At 40.6% G+C, this 14,561-nt stretch overlaps 1 protein-coding gene across 1 annotated transcript in view; it reads right to left on the reverse strand.

Moving 5' to 3' along the window:
* Positions 1 to 1,857: 1,857 nt before the first annotated feature.
* The window catches only part of rbpjb (recombination signal binding protein for immunoglobulin kappa J region b), a 46,416-nt gene continuing 33,712 nt past the window's right edge, over positions 1,858 to 14,561 (reverse strand). The window contains exons 3-11 of the mRNA XM_044021764.1: positions 13,903 to 13,998; positions 10,272 to 10,437; positions 9,302 to 9,476; positions 7,901 to 8,038; positions 6,382 to 6,494; positions 6,151 to 6,291; positions 5,568 to 5,723; positions 5,375 to 5,478; positions 1,858 to 3,692 (exon numbers count right to left, since the gene is read on the reverse strand). Coding sequence (XP_043877699.1) covers positions 3,368 to 3,692; positions 5,375 to 5,478; positions 5,568 to 5,723; positions 6,151 to 6,291; positions 6,382 to 6,494; positions 7,901 to 8,038; positions 9,302 to 9,476; positions 10,272 to 10,437; positions 13,903 to 13,998 — 1,414 coding nt within the window. The 3' untranslated portion in view covers positions 1,858 to 3,367. The remainder of the gene's footprint in view (positions 3,693 to 5,374; positions 5,479 to 5,567; positions 5,724 to 6,150; positions 6,292 to 6,381; positions 6,495 to 7,900; positions 8,039 to 9,301; positions 9,477 to 10,271; positions 10,438 to 13,902; positions 13,999 to 14,561) is intronic.

Here is a 14,561-nt window from a genome sequence, read left to right on the forward strand (position 1 = left end):
AGAAGCACCGGCGGATGAGTGGGTTGTGATCCGGCTCGCGGTCGCCAGCTTTCCGCAGTTGTGTCGCTAAATACACCAGACTCCTCCGTTAAATATTGAGATTGTAGACATTTCCGTGCTAAATGTTGAAGATGAATGCCTGCTTACGGGATTTTTAACTGATCTAAAGTTTGTCGACGTCACATTTTAGTACCTGCTCAGCTCGTTGGAACCTCACCAGAGCAGATACTAAAAAAAAGCAGAGAATGACTGAAGTTATACAAGTAAAAATGATGTCGCAGAGGTTTGGGGTAACAAACGGTTACGGGGCGACGTTGACTTTGTAACGTAATGTTGTCACGCGACAGATTTCAGACTGTGCTGGTTCTGAACGCACAGTGAAATGGAAGAAGAAGGAAAAAGAGTTATTTTGTAACAAGACTGTATCGAAACTGATATCGGCAGATACTCGAGGTTTTGAAGACATCAGTATTGGACGTGAAAAAGTGATATTGAGCCATCTCTAATTTACAGCTATAGTAAACGTAGAAAAAAAACAGTTTAGAAATCGACTTTTTTTTTTCCTTAGATTTTGTGACCTCCATCCTGCAGAGTAAAGGGTTAATTCAGTTCAGCATGAAGAAGCGTGAAAGAAAAACATTTTCTTTCTTTCTTTTTTGGAGATGCTACACGACAGCTGCTGTAGCACCAACTCGTCCACGACGTCCAGGGCAGACAGGAAGTGGGCTCTTTAAAAAAACAACAACAAAAAAAACAAAAACAAAAAAAATTCCCAGGCCAATCTAGGCAGCATGGGCAATAATGCACTTTACTTTTTTTTTCTTTTTTGACATAAGACAAGAGGGAGACTTTGTACCAATAATTTAAAAAATATCAATATTACAATATAAAATATTTTACATTAATGACGGACATGTGGTGAAATCGGGGCATAACTTAATTCTTTTTTCTTTTTTTTTTACATGGACATGTGGCGATGGGGGAGCAAGAGAATCCCATTTTATGTTCCCATTTCGTTTGTAAGAAAAATTCTTCATCAATCAATCAATCAATCAATCAGTCAATCAGACATTCACGTTACAGTATTGTTTTGTTCCTTTTCACCCCCCCGGAAGTGTTTACAGTCACACTGTAAGACGAAGATCACAAGTATTGCCTTTGAACGTTTGTCCACAACGAGTGGACATTTGGATTCAGGTGGAAGACGGAAAAGAAAAGAAGAGAAAAAAAAACAAAAAAAACATGAATCTTAGAAAGTTCGTTTTTTTGGGTTCTTTTTGGAGAGCAGATTTTGAAATGGAGCGAGTCTGACTCAAGATTCCATTACAGCCACTACATACTACAGTCACACACACACACACACACACACACACACAGATATTTGCTGGCTGGTGAAGTAGTGCTCAGGCAGACAAAAACATGATGAATTGACCTGTACAATATTGCTGTTCTGTTTGGAAAAAAAACAACATTTTTTTTTTCTTCAATAAAACACATTTAAAAGGCCTTTTCGCGGTCGGTCGGTCGCCATGAACACAGATGAGTGCAACTACTCGGACAGTGAGTTAACGAAATGTACATGCGCTTTGTTTCTGCGAACCCACAGATTCTTGTAAAAAAAAAAAAAATAAAATAAAAAAGAGGACTGAAAGGAGCTTACAGCGCTCGCAAAGACTTTGTACCAAAGGTGAGAGGAGAATAGAAAACTGGGGTTGAAGGCTGCTTTCGCTTTGCACGAGAGGAAGAAGACGGTGCCTCTGCTCTCAGAGCTGCGGCTGATGAGAAGCGAGGCGTTAGTAGCTCCTTTTTTTTTTGTGCTGTGCACAACACGTTCCTCCAAGGTGAGTAAACAGCAGATAACTTTTCATTAAGGCCAGATTCAATTAAAAGTGTCTGTCTATTTTCTTTTCAATTAAAAGTGTCTGTCTATTTTCTTTTTTTTTTTTGGGGATGAGAAGGAAAGAGGGGAAAAGTTACAAAGAGGAGTTTTAAGATGCCACCAGAAAACTACAGCACACACTGAACGCACCTCGCTCACACGGTGCAGGCTTAAGAGACTACTTTCACAACATGTTCTGATACGAGCATTAGATATGTGACTGGTTTGACTGTGTACACAGTAAGAATATACAGTACTAAGGCTATCCTTGTAAGTCAATGACTACGCTTATTACATTAGTTTGAAACCGACTTGTGTTCGCAACCATGGAAGTCTATGTTTGTTTGTTTTTTTTTTGTTTTTTTTAACGTGTTCTGCAAACGTTGCTATGGCTCCACGTGAGATGTACGGATGCGTATATTTTCCAAAGAGACATAGCGCACATAGAGTATTGCAGGCAAGGCAGAGGCGTTGCTTAAAGCTTTTCTTTTTAAAGACTTCATAAAAACCAATGATAAAAAATAGGCCCTCTGAGGTTATTCCCCAATTTAAAAAAAAACAAACAAATAAACAACCTTCGCTTATGTAAATAAACAACCAAGACTTCAGATTTGTTTTTTTTTTCTCCCCCAAAAAAGAAGAAAAAGAAGTGAGAGTATCAAAACAAGAGTTCCATCCAAAGACTGAAAAAAGCACACGTCTGTCGCAAAGGTTGCAAAAACATACAGGTCAGGATTTTGGACCTCAAAAGGGGGAAAACAAAGCCCAAGCTCAGAGGAAGAATAGAAACTATTTGGTAACAAAAGTGTACTATATGTTTAATACAAAAAAGGTATGGAGAAAAATGTACCTTTACTAAAGCTTATACAAGATCCTTGGTCCATAAAAACTATGTAATCGTCACGATTTATGTGCGTCCCTCTGCATCCAACAACAATACATCCAGCCCCCTTGCGGAAAGCACTAATTAATGCAAAGAAACACAACAAAAAAAACCCCAAAAGGAATAATTATAAAACAAGTGGTGGGAGGAAATGAGGCAAAGGGGCAAGGGAGCGCAAAAATAGACGACTTTGTTTTCTTTTGTACACGGTGGATGTATTGTTGTTGTTGTGGTTTTCCATTCTCACAGCCGTAGAAAGGTGCTGGTGCTCTGAGCCGGCAGGAACTTCACTCATTCCAAACACCAGACGAGGACAGGTGGGTCCCAAAAGTAACCACAGGGGAGAGGAAGGAAGGATGAAGGGAGCACCTTTGCTTTACTCCCACTGTACTGACGACGTTGTGATGTTACTCCTCCTTCAGATTTCCCCTGCGTTTGCTCCTTTGTCCCACTGATTCTCCACTTCAGCTTCTTTGTATCCAAAAAAATTAATACACAGCACTTTAGAGTGAGTCAGTTTTTGTTTATTATTTCCCATAGTCTTTATATACCCTCAGGTATATTTGCTCTCAAGGCATATTGTATTCAGCGGCCTCCTGTGTGCGTTAGGAGACCACAGCTGCGGCGGTGGAGGATGAGGATGTGACTCCTGCGTTGGATGAGCTGTTGGGGCCGTAGACGTTGGCGCCGGCCTCCTGGCTGTTGCTGCTAAGCAGACTGGAGTTCCCGGCTCGCAGGATGGCGCCGGCGGCGCTGCAGTGGGGCCGCGGCCCGGGCTCCGGCGTGTAGGTGAAGGTCAGTGTGGTGGAGTAGATGATGCCGTCGTTCCTCACCAGCGTGACGGGCACCTGGACGGGCTGCCGCACCCAGCGCCAGCCCTCGCGGAAGGCGGAGATGTCGGGCACCACGCACAGCATGCTCTCCGCACACCTGTGGTGGAGGAATACAAATTCAGTTCCGTCATATACGGATGTAGTACAACATTAAAGTGGCATCACGGCCGCCTTACACGTACGAGGTAGAGGCCTCAACTGAAATTCTTCTTACTCACTTAGAGTGGAAGGCGTCACACTTTCCAACACAACCACGAGCCAATCAAATCATTTATGATACATCACATATGTATTTACCCCAAATAAAGAAATACATTTCTTTTCCCGCCAGTCTCCTAAAACTGCAATTATACCATACAGCATGTGACGGGACATGCAGTATCTACAACCTGGGAGTCCAACGAGATGTAGCCTTGACAACGGTAAATTAAACCGTTAATATATTATTAAAAACTCTTTTTATAGGTCATATTTTTCTCTCGCCACACCCCCACCTCCGTTGTGGCCGTCAGGTAGATTTTCGAATCTCTGCCCGAGCCACGTCTGTGTGTTTCAGGTCTACACTGACGGCCCTAAAAAGTCACTACTGCATTGTCAGAAAAACACATCATGTGTCTCTCTCTCTCTCTCATCCCCTGTGTGACTCGCAGCGACTTCACTGCTCAGCTGTGATGCGTTCAACATTGGTGGGGATATGCAAACCTACGCTATTGGTTAAAATGTCGGGTATAAATTGAGCTCAGGCTCAGTTAATGGATCGGGACAGATTGTGCACGGGCTCGGGGTCTGTTTTTTTTTTTTTGGGCCCGATCAAAACTCAACTGTCAGGTCACTGTGACAGATCCACAATGACAGATGACTACCTTGTGGAATGACTGCCAACCAGCTCCCTCTGCCCCGACTACAAGAAAAATGCATGAACATTGTAATTATGTAAACGAAAGGCTGTCGAAAAGCGATGACTTCGTGAACCAGTAGATCTCGTCAGACTAGAAGCTTTCAAAATAGATCTTGATTTAAAAGCAGCCCTGATCTGCAAGGCACCTCACTCACAAAATCTCAGCAGTTTTATCGCTGTCCTTCCTCCATGCCTCTAACTTCACGTTTGTTGCTGGGGTTGATACAGCTACGCACATAAAATCTGACCCATCTATAAAACTCAACATTGTACTGGAGCGTAACCGTCTCTCTGCTCTTTTGGCTCACTCACAAAAAAAGGAGAGCACAGGTTTAAGGAAAAATGATGCCCGTACAGTTTGAATAGAACGCGACATGAGTATTTATTACGAGCATTAGGCAACTCTACCACGAGGCGCTCACGGTGTCTGCAGCTTTAAATCTGACTGAGAACTCTGTGACAGCTTTCATCAATTTGGATTAGAATACTAATACCTTACTTATATTTTCATTATATTCCTTAAACTTGAATCTTCCAAGATAAAAATAAACCTTCACTTAGTCGTTACTGATGATTCAAATTCGCCACAGTGGTTGCGTCTGTGCGGGCAGTGGATCTCATTTTGTGCAAGAAAGGGAAAAGTGCCCCTCAAGCAGCCTGGTAAATTACATTTAAAGCTGCACAAGGCAGGTTTGCGAGAAAAATAGATGATTGAGTCCTCAGGTCATTAAATAACCAATATTGTGATTGAATATGTACGTGCATTCGGGACAGATTGAAAGTGTTCAGACCAATCTCACTTGGCACGTGATCAGATCACTCAGGGCACTTAGTAGCAGGTTTAATGGTGTCATAGATACCATAGAAAATAAAATACACACCTGTACATAGTCTCGGCCTCAACGTCGCCAAACCAGACCCGAAGATTTGGAGTGAAGTTCTGTCCCGTGAGCTCCAACATGGCGACATCGCCACCACCATTTAGCTGCAGATAAAGAAGACACAGGTAAACTCACACAGACAAAGGTGAAATCATATCGAGTGTGTGTGTGTGTGTGTGTGTCTTCAGTGCACCTGTAAGCTCTCTACTACAGGCACGGGGGTGACAGGCGAGTGGACAGGGCCCATGCCCTCGTAGAAAGTGTATTCAGCCTTGTCTGTGCTGATGATTGTCCAGGAGGCGCCATCATTGATCATCTCCTTGTTTGGTTCCTTTGGGCATGGAGTGGCCTGAGAGAAGGAGGAATATAGAGAGATGTGAACTTTAATGCACACAAGCAGCGAAAGATAACTACCAAAAATGACGCCCACTACTATCTTCAGGGCTGCCATCAAGTGCCACACTCACTGACTGAGTGGGTAAAAAAGATGGAGGTGAGTGGGGCACATACTGTTCATCCTGAACTAAATTATCGCCATGACAGTGAAATAAAGAGCGAGGGAACGCAAAAGATTGAGCTCAAACTCCCTTTGAGTTCTGTTCATTTTAAGGTGTAGAGATCGCTGTCTACTTCTGCGACAGTGAAGCAATCTTCTTCAATCATATGTGGGGGGGGGAAAATGAGATTGACTCATTGAAGAGGGAAGAGCAAATGAGGACTTTGTCTCTGGGTTTGAGGTAAAGAGTGTTTTTTGGGGGGCGAGACTTGATACTGACTTGAAACTGGATGATCCTTTCTTGGGAAAGGCACAGGTACATGCGCTCTGTGTCCTTCAGGTAGAAGGCACACTTGTGGAGCTGGGAGACCGGGTCGTCTGCGTCCAGCAACGCCGTCTGTTTGTCAACCTTTCGGATGATCTGGAATAAGAGAAAGTGACAGATTAGATTGTAGATTTAGATTTTAGACTCATCAACCAGAAAACTGTGTTTAAAAACAGTATACTATACCAATCTGGGCAGGGCCATGCCAGTGACAGAGCAAACCAGCTTGACTGTCTGGCCGTAGTGGATGTAACCGTCTCTCACAGTGAACTCTTCTCCTTCTGACTCCTCGTCATCCACTGAGAAATGAAAAACAACCACAGGAGAGAAGTCAGTTCTGCCACCCACTCACACAAGAGCAATCAATCACTGTCTTTGTCGTTTTTTTTTCCTTGCGGAAATGTCACCGGGCAACAGGGAGATCAAATAATGCTATACTGAGAAACACAGAGAGTCTGAATCAAGGCTGTATGAACCCGTTTGACAATGGTTTGTATGTAGCAGACATATGTGTTCATTTAAAGGTTATGCATAACAGCTTCAACAGCAACAAATAACAGGAGAAACTAACTACATCCTTTAAAATCTATGACGGTATTAAGGTAAAACTGAAGAGAATTTTTTTTTTATCTTTTGAGAATAAAGGCGTAATATTATGAGATCCTTTTTCATCATTATCTAATGTATTATTATTATCATAAAAAAATTTCTTACAAATAAACTCAGTTTCTTACACAATCTTTTCCAAAGTCCTGATATTAAAGATAATGTGGTGCTGATGTGACATCATGATGTGATCTGAGACTTTGCTTGAATAATTATGACTTTATTCTCATTATATTACGACTTTATTCTCATAATATTACGACTTTATTCTCATAATATTACGACTTTATTCTAGAAAGATTATGACTTTATTCTCATTATATTACAACTTTATTGTAGAAAGATTATGACTTTATTCTCATAATATTACGACTTTATTCTCATAATACGACTTTATTCTAGGAAGATTATGACTTTATTCTCATTATATTACAACTTATTGTAGAAATATTATGACTTTATTCTCATAATATTACGACTTTATTTTAGAAAGATTATGACTTTATTCTCATTATATTACAACTTTATTCTTATTATATTACAACTTTATTCTCATAATATTACGACTTTATTCTAGAAAGATTAGGACTTTATTCTCATTATATTACGACTTCATTCTAGAAAGACTATGACTTTATTCTCATAATATTACGACTTTATTCTCAAAAGATTATGAATGTATTCTCATAATATAACAACTTTATTCTCATTATATTACAAATTTATTCTCATAATATTACGACTTCATTCTAGAAAGATTATTACTTTATTCTCATTATATTACGACTTTATTCCCTTCAATTTGGCCCCAACACTCCAAAGTAATAATCTGTTTCATGTCATTTACAGGGATTAGGATTTAGAATTGAGACTGGAGATCATTCAGGGCATTTGCTGCTCTCTGTTGTAAAAGAGGGCACTTAAAATCTGAGGCAGATTATGAGACCTGAGATTACGGCCCCGTAAGAGTGAGAACTTCTGACTCTTAGAAATGTGACTTTGTAAATTAAAAAGCACCAGTGCATTAGTTTTCGCAACATGTTGTGTTTGTGATGCAGACAGCGTGACCTCAGGCCACACGTATAAAAAAAAAACGTACACAGGTGGATGTAGAAGGCGCCCCACTGCTGGGAGCTGGCGTGAAAGTTGCCGCCCTCCACGTGTAGATAGCGTGTGCTGACTGTTTGGGACCGCAGCCGGTTGAACAGTGCCACTTTGGTCCCCGACGCGATGCACACTGTGGACGGACAAGAACGAGAACACAGAGCAGACGCGTGAGACGGTGAGACAAAACATGACCTGACTCTCTGCTCTCAGGTCGTCTGAGTCAGCAGTGTGTGACAAGAGGTGAGAAACAACAAGTCTGAGCTGAGGAGTACAGGTGTGACACATGTGACAGAACTGGGTTAACAACACACACACACACTCACGTGGACATATGCTGCCCTCTAGTGGCTAGAAATGATCAACAGTGATGATACTAATAATAACTACATCACTGCTCGAGAGAAGGGTTTTAGATTAGAGCATTTAACACAAAGATTTCAAACAAATATGTGTGTAATAAAAACTTAATTAGCTAGTATAATTTCTCATTATTATGAGTTATATGGATATAACTTAATCAAACATGTTCACGTTTATTGATCTTTTATACCGTTTATATATGGATATTTCATGTATATACTATTCCACTTTTATAATCTTAATAGCCTTTCTATAAAGTACATTCAAAGTGCATGTTGATTATTGATTACTTTACTGTCTCTGCTGCTGTGACACTGTACATTTCCCATTATGGGACTGATTAAGGATTATCCTATTTAATACTAATAGGGATCTTAATAATAACAAAGAAACAAACTGTCTGTGAAAGTTTTGTTGATGATGTGGTGTTGCAGAATACTGTAGAAGTGTGATTAATTAGGGCTGTAACTAACGATTTTCTTCATAACTGATTAATCCGTCAATTATTTTCTCGATTAATCGAGCACTAATTTGGGCCATAGAATGTCAGAAAATGTTGAAAGATGTTGATCTGTGTTTCTCAAACCTGGAAGTGATGATGTTCTCAATTGTCTTGTTTTGTCTACAAACCAAAATGATTCAGTTTTAATGATTCATTTTCTCATATGGAGCAAAAATATTCACATTTAAGAAGTCAGAGAAACTTTTTTAATTGTTGAAAAAACACAATTAGTTAACGGTTCATTTAGTGATCGATGAATAATGAATTTATCGAATAATTGCTGAAGCCCTAGTGAATACATTTGCTCATTAATAGCATCCATTATCCTTTGGTAATATGCTTTTATGGTCATACAACAGTTGTTGGAGCGAAATAATGAGGAAACTCCCTCCGGCGCTTTACATTAACCAGAAACATGTAACAATGTGGAACCAAGCGGCACTACGACATCTGTTTCAGAGGGACTTTTAACTGCAACACAAGTGTACACCCTCATGAGTGAATAGATAAATGTGTGCACTGCAAACTTACAGTCAGCATTTTTGAGGGACTGTTTCTTTTTGGAGGGCTTGGAGATGACTTTGATCCTCTTGCTGAGGAAGACACCGATGTCAGCGCTGTTGCCGTAGAACATCTTGACGGACAACATGAAGTGCTTTCTCTTGTCAGAGTCGGATATGTACAAGGTTTTCGCTGTGCAATAATTCTAGGAGGGAAAGACGACAGCAAAGAAAACAAGGAAACCAGATCAAAACGTTGCCTCGAGTATAACATTTAGGAGGGATCAGTCTCATATCCTCCCTGTTGCTCTCTCGATTGGTTCGGTGATGCACTGATCATCTCCGTTTCTTCTGCTCCCATTGTCCTCACAGTCAAATTGAATTCAAAATATTCTAAAATCCATCCAATATCAAAATCAAAACAAACACATATCTGGTGAATCCTTAACAACATGTCAGGACGTAAACTGGAAACAGAAAGAGCTGCCCAGAGGTCTGCGGTAACACAGAGACGATTGGAGCCTTTACAAGGAGCATAAATTAACAATATTGTGAGGATTGTCAGGTTTTATTTATTGTGTTAATTATTTAACGAAGTATAAACCAGGCTTTAGAGTAAGCCTTTAATACAGTTTCTAAAGTGAAGCCAAGGGTCCTGCTTTATGGGGGCAACCATTTTGGGTCTACGTGTCTGCGTTTCAACTGGAGAACATAATCCTTTCCGGTATGCAAAGGCCACCGTAGTTCTCTAACGTACTTGGGAAAGGGAAGAGTGAGCGGAAGAGTTCACCATTAGCTATAATCACTCAAAATGTCACTCATTTTTACACGGTGGACTTTTATCATTCCTCACAGCTTTTCCTGATGTGTACAAATACAGACACAAAGGGACTATACTTATAAATCCATTATCAGTTTTAACCAAGTAAAAGTACTGTTCCCGTACTGTACCATGATGGAAACATGGCTTTATAATTCGTAAATGTGTAAACTTCTCTCACCTTGCCCTCTAAATTGAGCTGTTGCATTTCTTGGTCGCTGTTGCCGATGCCGATGAAGGCACATGGTTGCGACTCCTGCTCTGAGCAGCCGTCTCGCTCCATCTGCTCCTTCTTTTTCTTCCAGCCACTGCCCATCAGGTACACGCAGGGGGGAGGGCAGAAGAACCTTGACATGGGGAGAAGAATATATTCATCACTTTGTTTTGTAACATAACAAAAAAGCTTCTGGCCTGATTTACTGCTGTAACTGCAAATAAAACAATGTTTAATCCACTTGTTGGAGAGCTGACATAGTTTTCTAGTCATAACATAACACATAACATTAGGAGCAGACTCAACAGGAATAACTGTAAAGGAAGCACCAACTGAACAATGTGCATCTCTTTATTCCCAACAGAAGAGGGCAGACCTGCACCAAACTTCAACAAGACAGTCAGAAACCTTTATCAATATATTTTTAAACACAATCTATCTAGGTCTTCTTTTGTCCAGCTAAACCTAATTTAACAGATGTTACCATGATCAGTCCAGCTCACAATGATTTGTTGGGAAACACAAACAAGCTGGGTTTTTTTTTTCCCCCTTGAAATACTTTGTCTCTAATGTCAGTAAAATAGGCCCATAACAGGAAAATGACACAACCTGGGCCTGGTTAAATGTGAAATCGACTCATTGGTGAAGCGGCACACTTCAAATTAATTCATGTGCGTCAGCGTGGAACTGGAAAGCGACCTATTTCGCAACAGCAGCGTCTGTCTCTGTGGGTGTTTGTCTGCTTTCACCTCCTATAAAAAGCTCAGACAGAAAGAAAAAAAGGGAAAAAAAAGGAGGGGGAAACAGCACATTTGCATTCGCCTTGTGCCCACTTTTGTGGGCTCCCTTATTACTGTATAGACGGGAGTAATCAGAGGTGAGAGACAGACACCAAACACTGCAGGGGTTTTCTGGAAGGCAGGGGATGGTGAAGGACTCATGTGCACACAGTAGTGGCGGAAACTTCAATATGAGATTGTGACAATGATACAGTAGAAATCCCTATGGGACTGTTACAGGGAAATATGTACAATATGTACAGCAGCGACCTTTAGAGTTTAAAGCGGAAACTGTACAATACTGAAGTTAAGCACTGCACTATACACTATGTATATATATGTATATGTGTATATATACATATATATACATATATATATACACATACATATATATATATATATATACATATATATATATATATATACATACACATACACACATACACACACACATACATAACCACCCCACAGTCTATTTTTTATAGGAATTTTCTATATCTTTAACACATCTTGTTTTCCTTCCTTCTGCTCTGGTTGAGATGCTTTTGAGAAGGGCAGTGAGGTTTTTTTTATAGGTTTGATAACCTTTGGAATGTTTGACCCATAGTCACAGCACATGTGTTTAAGTACTACAAGCTTAACCCATTTTCTTAATCTGTAATGACATATGGTCATTTTGCAACGTCACAAAGAACTTTCTGACGTAATTGAACAGAAAACAATAATTAAAGCCTTTTCAATGAGCAACTCACAAACCAGCAACACTGATCACTGATTCTTCACAGACATGTACTTATGTACAAGTGTTTGAATGTTCCCAACAAACATTATGAGGAATTCCTCTCTGTCACAACCTCTCCCCACGTCCCCATCTTTGTCCCCTGCTCTGCTCCAACTCTCTAAAGGTGTCTGGCTTGGTTTACCAAGAGACAAATCTGATGAGATCTGAGCAGTCAGGCAGAAGATGGAGAGATTTGAAGAGAGCTGCAAAACGAGCAAGAGCCGGGGGAGGGGAAGAGGCTATAAAAGGTTTGAGAGTGAGAGGTGGAAAGGTTAAAGCCGAGTTTACAGGAAGGGTTCGAGGAAGAAAATAAAAGTGACAAGAGTTCAAGGGAGCAAAAGTGAGAGAAAGAAAAAGAAGAAGAAAGGTTGCACCCACTGCAGGGAAAGTACATGAAAGCAAGACTGATAGGAGTGAAGTTGCACTGTGACCCGCATGCTCTTGTCCTTGACCTGAGCACCGTTTCACCCTGGTGCCTGATCTCGTTTATTGCCATTGCTCCCATTTCCTGTTCCTTCTGTCTATCTCCAGCCTTCACCTGAACACACAGGGGATTTGTGCTCGTTTCCTTCTCTGACCTCCATTGATACAGGAAGTCACTGAGGTCAAGACAAACACACTGGAATACGTGTTTGTGCTTTCTAACCTGGCCATAAATCCTTGCAATGAAAGGGTTTGTCTTCTCAAAGATGAACAAGGATTAAAGGGTTCTCCAGGGAATAGATTTAAGCATGCGGCACTACTTTTAAATATTAACAAATATCTGTTACATTACACAATGAAAAGAAAAAGCTGATTTTCTTCCAGGTCAGCTGCTGTTTTAACTGCGTGACATCTCCAGGTGGTTTGGTTCGATTACAAAAGTGTGAACGTGAACCAAACCAAATGAAGGTGTGAGATTTTTCGACATTCCCCGCCCAATTGAACCGAGTCCCCCAGACTGTCCTGGTGTGGATGCGTCTATCAGCTCCACACAACTCTCTCTCTGTTTCTCAGAATAGCAGTGGTTAGGTCGTGTCTTCCAGTGACACTGCCGCACTGAACAAGGGAAGTGATTTGTTTTATGTCAAGACAGACAAAGGCAACAGCAACATCGCGCTAGGAAAGTTAGACGGCTGCAAACAATTTGGAATTTGTGAATTATACGGCTAAAACCCCCTCACAAAATGGGTTGATCTGCAGTTTGATGGGATAACGTCTTGACCCTGCTCATAACCATTGCCAAATTAGTCAACAAAGACAACAAAGAATACAATAAAGTGAGACCTAATCTTCAATATTACATTTTAAAAAGCTCATTTGTTTTGTTTGAACCTTTTGAGAGCTGGATGAGATCATCAAGATCACCACCGCAATCTCTGTGGAAGACATTTTCTTGGTCTGTGATCATGTATAATATCAAGTATAAATACTGTAGGGTTAGCTTAACACTAATTCTCGTCTGCAGTTCAAACATTACACACTGACAGAACTGCACTAAACAAACTAGACATGCAACACAAAGTCAGACACAGTAGTACATCACACCCACAAATGTCAAAGTGAGGCTACAGACTGCATCTGTTTTATTTAGCTTAGCATTAAGCCTACAAACAGGTGGAAACTGCTAGCCTGCTCCAAGAAAAAGTCGGGGGGAACTTAACAACAACCCACAAAACCACAACTTGTTGTTTTTACACTGTGTTCAAATTAAACAAGTGAGATAACAATGTGCTGGCCTCTGTTTTCTTTGGACAAGGCCATTGTAGATGTTTTCCTCACTTTCCAGTCTGCTACACTAAGCTAAGCAGCTGCAGAGTGTACCGCTTCACTTGTATCACAACTATCTCTCTTCGAGTCCAGTTTCCCAAAATGATGAAATATTCCTTTGAGAGCCATAAGAAATAAGACTGAATGTGCGGTGTTAATCTGAGATTTGAAAACTGTCCAGAGAAATCATGATTTTCTCATACAAATATGTGCATTTCCCATCTATGAACCTCTAAATCAAAGTTTGAAGAAACAGTGACAATTGGATGAGACTCCAAGAACAACTCACCTTTTTTCATTGCCATAAGATTTCTGTGCAACTTTTGCGTGCAGGATCATGACAGTTTGGTCGCCTCGCTCTTTCAGGTAATTCCTCATTGCTTCTCTGCAGGATGAAGAAAAAAGGGGACACAGAGAAAGAGAAGTTCATTCACAGGTCATTTTGTGATCCGACAGATGAGGTCACGTTATATAAAGTGTGTTGCAACCACACAAGCACATTCAACATCAAAGATACTGTAGGTAAGAACCTTTCTTAAAGTCCCCAAACCTTGGTTGACATCAGACTTTTCAAGGATTTTCCAGGACCAATTCTCTAAAATTCAAGGATGTCCTGACACAGCTTAAGATGGGAGGGCAACTTGTAGGGAACGTAAGAGTTGCCGTCCACTTTTATTTATCTGCAGCACAATCTGCATCTGGTCAAGTGATTGTCCTTGGGATGTTGGGCAAGCCAGTCTTTGTAATTTTCTTTGGTAAGCCAGATATCTTGGAATTAGCATTTCCAAGGCATCAAATAATATGCTCGCTCTTGCTTAAAGTTACTCGCTCATTGTTCTGCACGGAATCTCATGACAACGGTGTACAGTGACCACAACACAGCTAGTAATTAAGACTCAACGTTTGTTCTGCGTAGGCCTCGTCTACGTACATCAAGCAATGCAGGGC

The sequence above is a fragment of the Solea senegalensis genome, linkage group LG3 (genome assembly GCF_019176455.1).
Source record: "Solea senegalensis isolate Sse05_10M linkage group LG3, IFAPA_SoseM_1, whole genome shotgun sequence".
Taxonomy (NCBI): Eukaryota; Metazoa; Chordata; class Actinopteri; order Pleuronectiformes; family Soleidae; genus Solea; species Solea senegalensis.